Here is a 7,936-nt window from a genome sequence, read left to right on the forward strand (position 1 = left end):
TTTAATCCCTATTTACAATTGAATGTTTAAATTCCAAATTAACATTCTTTTTAATCCCTATAAGTATGAGGAGTCCATTTGAGTCCACTTTAAAGATTAATAAGCCTGAGGAATCCATCTTTAAAGACTAAGAGATTCCAAGCATGAGTATTCCATCTTCGTCTTTGGAGAATGTATTTGAATTTGAATGTTAAAATATATAAACTTAAATGGATAGGAAAACAAATCATACTTCCACCCACTCAAACTACTAAGTCATTTCATCCATAGTTTTAATTAATTAATATATATATATATATATAGTTTTAACGCATATCATTCATGCTTGCTATCGGTTCGCGTGCCTCATCTATTCGAAGATTGCAATGCTCTGTCGGAAGTTGATGAATGTCCACGCCAACCAACAATTCACCGCCATTGAATTTATCAATCTATTATTGATCTAACAGACATGTTCGTTCGAATTTTGCTTTGAAGTTGGTCACAATGCCACTAAGTGTTGGGTTGGGAGATTACTTGGATTCAACATTACCAGCAGAATTAATGGACATGCAGATCCCTGCAAAACCTTCCATCCTTGGGTTGAGAGATTACTTTTCTTCGATTCAACATCACGAGCAGAATTAATGGAAATGCAGGTACCTGCAAAGCCTTCCAATCTGATGTCCCAGAACCAATGGTCCAGAAATTAAAAATATCTGACTACACATAATCAGCATAATCAGCTAATTTTGTGCTAATGTTTTGTAGTTGTCGGAATTGGGCGATGGTTGATACAGAAAGTTAACAGTTTTATGGATTTGGAACTTTTATTAAATTGATTGACAATTTGAGTAAAAACCAAAATTTTCCACTATGGAAATTAATTCAAAAGTTCTATTAAGTTCTTATCTAAAACAGAATCTCTGTACTAGAAGATTATCTTACTGTGCCAAATCCATTTGAAATAACAACTCATTGGCCAGTGAACCCTAATCCAATGATCATGGCGGTAACAGGTGAGACCACCTCGTTGGATTATCCCAAACAGATGGGCAGATGGTAAACAGTTCTGAAATGCTAGGGTCTCCAACGCTCTGCAACTCCAATCGAAAATGGCAAAGCAAAACGACAAATATTAATAAATATCTGCGAGTTTGCCCATGGTGAAAGAAGTATTGGGTTTCTGTATATTGAGGTCAATAAATAGAGAAGAATCATGTATTCTTTATTTTGAGGACTTGTAGTAGTAATAATGTCCTCGGCATCAAGAGATGGAGCCAGAGTTTTGCACGCCTTGCTATTAATAAATATCTGCGAACAGGGGATTGAATTATGAGACATTGGTATCATGTGAGTTTGTCCATACTCTGGTAAAATAAGCATTGTGTTCCCGCATATTGAGGTCATAAAACAAGAATCGTGCCTTCAACTATGGAAGATAATCGTACAGGTGAAAGTGGTGAAGATGGAGATGAGGTGGAGGATCAGTCTCCAATCGAACAAGTTGCCCTAACTGTTCCTGTGACTGATGACCGCTCTCTCCCTGTAATGACGTTTCGTATGTGGACTCTGGGATTCTTGTCATGTATTTCCCTCATGTTTATAAATACCTTCTTTGCCTACAGAACGCAGCCCCTGGCTGTGTCTTCCATTTTTGCTCAAATTCTGGTTTTGCCTGCTGGGAGACTCATGGCAGCGGCTCTGCCAAAAAGGGCAGCGAGGGTCCCTTTGATTGGTTGGGAATTTTCTCTGAACCCTGGTCCTTTCAATATGAAAGAGCACGTTCTCATAACAGTCTTCGCCAACGCTGGTGTGTCTTTTGGTGGTGGAGATGCCTTCTCTGTTGGGGCCATCAATGTCATCAAAGCTTTCTATAAGAAAAATATCAGCTTTGTTGCAGCATTGATCATAGTAATCACAACACAGGTATGCTGTTCATTCCCTGTTTATTCTCAGAGCTTGTGCTCAGTGGTGTCAGTGACCAACCAAGTCCCGTGGGTTTTGCCTGGAATGATTTGAATTTCACTTGCACAAAGAAAAAATGTGGATATCATCTGCAGTCAATTATTTGGGCACAGTTTTTCCTTCAGTGTGAAAGATCCTTTGAATATGACCTCATTATTTGCAAGATTGGAGTACTGCTTCTTTTCAAAACAGTAGAACCTGAAACTGTACTTTACATGAGCTCAAGTAACTACACCTAAGTCTTTATCTGAGCTCAAGAAAGACCTTTGAACAACTTATCTAAGCCCTTCTCAGTAAAGTAAGACCTTTCACGTCCAATCCTTCTAACTAGCCCGGAGTTGATCTTCCAGGACCTAATTTCTGAGCAGTTAGGTGGGTACAGCTATATAGAAAAGTGTTTCTTGACCATATCCTCAGGTCATGAAAGGTCTTATTTGTGCATAGCTCATGTAAGGTAGTTATAACCAACCCAATTCTTTCAACCAGCAAACTTTAATCATACTTTCTTCTTTTGTTTTCAAGTGTTTTCAGACTTAAGTTTGGGTCAATTGACGACAGTGATGGTAGAGTATTCATGCAGGTTTTAGGTTATGGCTGGGCAGGTCTGCTGCGCAAATATCTAGTACAACCAGCATATATGTGGTGGCCATCCAATCTAGTACAGGTTTCTCTGTTTAGGTAAGATGGACGCATCTTTGACATGTATGTGCCTATGAGTTTCAAGAAGTGATCAGATCGAATAAATTTACCATTTTTGTTATAGTTCTGTAGGTTAAAATATTGAACTTATAAGGGAAAAGCATGATGATAAATTTGTTTCCTTCAAATGGTATCAACAATACACTAGCCATCGAAATTTGTTAATATGCAAAAAAAAAATGTAGCCAAGAAGATTCCTAGTCGAATGCTGCTCTTGACTAGGGACTCCTCATAAAAATGACTAAGCCAAAAGCATTTTCGTCAATCCTTCTAATTTGTAAACCTCCATGATTGTCTAGAATATGGTCTGGTTTGGCCCAGAGACACAAGACAACAGCAGAGCTTCGCTACCCTTCTCAGTTTTCTCCTGGTGGAAAGTCTGGATTTTTTATAGGGATAGAAAATTGCCCTTTTTGTAATTATGAAGGAATTACAATTGCTCCTTTCTAGTTACTTAGTATCAGGAAAGAGAAAAAAAAATCAAGTAACAGTGATTTTAGAGTCTGTCTTTCGTGGAAGATCGTTACAAAGTTTGCTCAATTCGAACAGGGCAGTTCTCTCATTTGCACTCACCTATATTGACTAAGTATTTAAAGCAATTCATCATCTTACAAACTTTCTGAAGATGTTAACTATTTACTCTATTATTGGTAGATATGATGGTTTGGTCGCAGACAACTTTTTCTCTCTTTCCATTTTTATTTTGAAATTTATCTCTTTGTTTTATTGGACACTTGCAGTAAAATGTGGAAAGTAGAATACATATATTAATTCTCTATCCCTTCTATTCTCTTATGCTAACTCAGTTTCTAAGATTCATAATGGCATTACCCTTTCCATTAGTGTAGTGACTAATAATCCCATAATGTGGCTTCTCAAGTCCTAAAAATTGATGATAAAACTTCACATTTTCTACTGTCTTGTTTTGAGCCTTGGTTTGATTAGCTACTGTAGACTAACTGGACATAACTGCTACAGCTAAATTTTATATGTATACAAATATCTCTGACATTTATTTTTTTCAAAATTTCTATGGGTTGATTGAAGGAACAATGAATATGACAAACTGCCTTTGTTGTTTTATATTGTCTGAGACAAAGAGTTGTGTGAATGTTGTATCAGGACACTCCATGAAAGGGAACAAAGGCAGGGACTCTCTCGCATGCAATTCTTTATAATCTTTATGATAATCAGTTTTGCTTACTATGTATTGCCGGGATACCTATTCACAATCTTGAGCTTTTTTTCATGGATTTGCTGGATAAGTCCACACAGTGTCACAGCACACCAAATTGGTTCAGGTCTTCACGGTTTGGGTATAGGGGCTGCAACTCTTGATTGGGCAGGAGTTTCATCATATCTTGGAAGTCCACTTGTCACCCCTTGGTTTTCCATAGTTAACATTGGCATTGGCTTTTTCCTATTTATTTATGTTTTCATTCCACTGTCATATTGGAAATTTGATATCTATAATGCAAGGAGGTTTCCAATTTTCTCTAGTCAACTATTCACAGACACTGGTCAGAAATACAATACAACACAGATTCTCACACCAGAGTTTGACTTGAACATTGAGGCTTATGATAAATACAGCAAACTGTATCTTAGCACATTTTTTGCTTTCTCCACTGGATTTGGTTTTGCAAGGATTGCTGCAACACTTGCCCATGTTATACTCTTCAACGGAAGGTGAGTTTGTTCGTAACCTTTTCTTTGTTTTCCTAATACCATGCCATATTTGATTAGCATTATTAACAGAAAATGCATCACTTTGATCTTGGTTTCTCAACTCAGAGGATTACGCAATGGTATGTGTGTCTATATATATCAAAACATAGTACATGCATCATATACTATATAGTCATTTTCTCATCTCCATGTATTATGATTTTTGTTACATTTTTTTTGCATTCACTTTGGAGTTGCTTGGATTCATTCAATGACATGCCCACCAAAAGAAACTTACCAAACATTTTTACGTGCAGTGAAATCCTTAAGCAAAGCAGATCTTCTATAAACACTGATAAACCTGATGTCCATGCACGCTTGATGAGATATTACAATGATGTACCACAGTGGTGGTTTCTTATCCTACTGGCAGGAAGCATGGCTCTGTCACTTATTCTTTCCATTATATGGAAGGATGATATTCAGCTTCCATGGTGGGGCATGCTACTGGCATGTGGGCTTGCATGCATATTAAGTCTTCCCATTGGAGTGATTCAGGCAACTACAAATCAGGTCCAAAACTTTCCCATCCTTTCTTGTTAAGCAGTAAAATTTCTCATATTCAATCTGCTTAATGCCAGAGTAATGAGCAAGAGATGTCTCTGTGTACGATGCTGCCATGGTACCTGTTTTATATTCTGATTAACTTGTATGAATATCATCATTGATTAACCCTTTCTTTTGGAATATGCATCTTATCTTTCATCACTAAAATATTAAAAAAAAGGCACATCAACAATGACTCGGCATGAAGTCAAGATGCAATTGCCCAGGTTTAGCCTTCATACTAAGCAAGGAGAGCTAGCATGTCCACCTTGACTCTGATTTCAAGAGATCGATATATTTTCTCAAGTTGCCAATTTTAGCTGAAATCTGTATAAACTGTTCTGATTAGAAATTGTAACTTCACCCAAATGGAATTGATCAGTTGTCCCTGAAAGGTCGCATAACTCTTCCATTAAAAGGATATGCCCATTAATGATATTACATACTATATTTTTCTGCCTGCCTATCAGACCATCCATACGTTATATATTTCTTCCTCCCTATTGAACTATCCATTTCTCCAGAAAAGCCCGATGAATAGGGGCAACAAAATCAATTCTGTACTCGCCAGAAAACTATGCTACTTTTATAGATCAATATAATTCTCTAAAGCTGAAAGAAAATGAGCTTATGCTATTTCCTTTTTCGTTTCTGAACGAAACTGATACTGGAAAAGATGCAGTTATCTTGCCTTCCAAGACTACATAAAAGGAAATCATTACATCAAAACCTCTCCCATGCCTACCCATGCCAGTAAAGCAAGTGCGAGCTCATGCTTTTTTTTGATGCCCATTGGGTTGTAATAGGGCTGGTTATTTGAAGTGAACTAGACTCATGCTGAAATCTATTTGCTATTGTTGTGAAAACAGCAACCAGGTTACAATGTTGTTGCGGAATTTGTTATTGGGTACTTATTGCCTGGAAAACCAATTGCCAATATCCTTTTCAAGACTTATGGAAGGATTAGTACAGTACATGCTCTTTCTTTTCTTGCAGACTTGAAGCTTGGGCACTACATGAAGATTCCTCCACGTTGCATGTATGTTGCTCAGGTGTGGCTCTTATAGTTTTCACTTCTTCTATAGTGTTCAATCTTATAAAAAAATTTATGAACCACAAGTATCATTTTGTCATGGGGTTCAATTTTTTATTAACTATATTTGAGTCCAGAGGCTAACTTGTGGATGTACACAGCTTGTGGGCACAATAGTTGCAGGTACAATCAATCTATGCATTGCATGGTGGATGCTGACAGGTATAGAGAATATTTGTGATGTGGACTCTTTGCCTCCTGACAGCCCTTGGACGTGTCCAAAGGACAGAGTAGCCTTTGATGCATCAGTCATATGGGGCCTAGTTGGTCCGAAACGCCTGTTCGGGCCACTTGGGCCATACAAAAACTTGGTGTGGTTATTCCTAGTGGGTGCAATTCTCCCTGTGATAGTGTGGAGTTTAAGCAAGTTATTCCCCAAAGCAGAATGGTTGAAATTGATCAACATACCAGTGCTTTTGGGCGGTTTTGCCAGCATGCCTCCTGCAACTCCTGTCAACATTGGTACATGGATTGTCATTGGGAGCATCTTCAATTATTTCATATTTCGATCGCGGAAAGGGTGGTGGCAGAGATACAATTATGTTTTATCAGCATCTATGGATGCAGGCACAACATTCATGGGAGTGCTTCTCTACTTTAGTTTGGGTAGTGAAAATAAGGGGATCAAGTGGTGGGGAACAGAAATAGATCACTGTCCACTTGCTTCCTGTCCAACTGCACCTGGAATCTCTGTCAAAGGTTGTCCTCTTTTCTGACCCCACATATGCCTAATGACAGCTCTGCATTCACTTGTAGATTTGTGTACTTCAATCAAATGCATTCACTTGTAGGTTTGTGTGCTTCAATCAAATGCAACTCTTTCAGTGGCTTTGCCCATGCCCCTTTTTTGTTCATTTGGGACTCAAAACTTTGGCAGGCAAAAATACTTGACAAATTCAACACAGAGAACAACAAAATCTAATTCAAATAATGGTAAAACCAGTAAATTTATTTACAGGATTGTTCTGATACCACGTGACTTTGATATGTAAGTGCTCTATGAGATTTTGAATTATATGTGAAATGTATATAGAAGGGAAAAACTCAGAGCTTCAAAGTAACAATGATTGGCGGATTGCCGAGAAATGCCTTATCCACGTACCTGATTGCTAAATGTATTGATTCTAATGTCCTATCAGTATAATTATTAGTATTAGCGTGTAGGAAAAGCGCGATTATTATTATTAGTATTGGGGTGTAGGGAAAAGGGCAAAAACGTTTGGTGGGTAAACTGTGTTATTAAGATTTATGGGTAATTCCCTTCTTTTAAGTAGAAACCAAATAACTATAAGTTCAATATAATAGGGGGCAAACAAGTCTTTCTTCAAAATTAAATAGTTTTTTTTTTCTTATTTCATTTATATATAATTGAATAGATATATAATTGAATAGAGAGGCTCATTCTCAAGCCCAATATTAGGGGATGTGTAAGCCCAATATGAGGGGATGTGTAAGTTTGTTCACTCGTTTCTATATTGAGTTGACATGTGCCCTTTTAAAAAAAGTATGCTCATCAACCATAATAAAAAAATAAAAAAATATGTTGTAAAGTAATTAGAAGTTAAAAAAATGGTGTGATTAAGATGTTTAAACTTTATACTTTTAAAATATTTCAACACGGGATTTAACTAAATTATATATTATGAAAAAATTGAGTTTTTATGGTTAAAATATTTATTTGGTCATATATACTCATACTCAGTATAGCATTCAAAAATACAATTTAAACAATGAAAAATAACACCTTGTATTTTACATTTTAAAGAAGTTTGCAAGTGAAGAAATTTAATCTCTCCCAACTCATGTTAGATCCATACTTAAAATGGATCTATGCTAGTATATCATCAATTCCAAAAACAACAAAAAAATATTTACTTTAAAATTCCAAACAACAAACATACCGTTCTTTTAAATTATGAAAAA

General features: G+C 36.6%; 1 protein-coding gene across 1 annotated transcript; it reads left to right on the top strand.

Annotated features, from left to right (window-relative positions):
* The first annotated feature begins 462 nt into the window (after positions 1-462).
* Positions 463-7,012, top strand: LOC149149746 (oligopeptide transporter 3-like). Its single transcript, XM_089439910.1, has 6 exons — positions 463-1,908; positions 2,528-2,625; positions 3,769-4,335; positions 4,632-4,887; positions 5,790-5,972; positions 6,115-7,012. Exons 1-6 carry the CDS (start codon positions 1,414-1,416, stop codon positions 6,727-6,729), a joined length of 2,214 nt encoding a protein of 737 aa, XP_089296036.1. The 5' UTR covers positions 463-1,413; the 3' UTR covers positions 6,730-7,012.
* The last annotated feature ends 924 nt before the right edge of the window (positions 7,013-7,936 follow it).

The sequence above is a fragment of the Pinus tabuliformis genome, chromosome 9 (genome assembly GCF_031772625.1).
Source record: "Pinus tabuliformis cultivar Carrire ecotype Pingquan chromosome 9, CPIR1, whole genome shotgun sequence".
Classification (NCBI taxonomy): Eukaryota; Viridiplantae; Streptophyta; class Pinopsida; order Pinales; family Pinaceae; genus Pinus; species Pinus tabuliformis.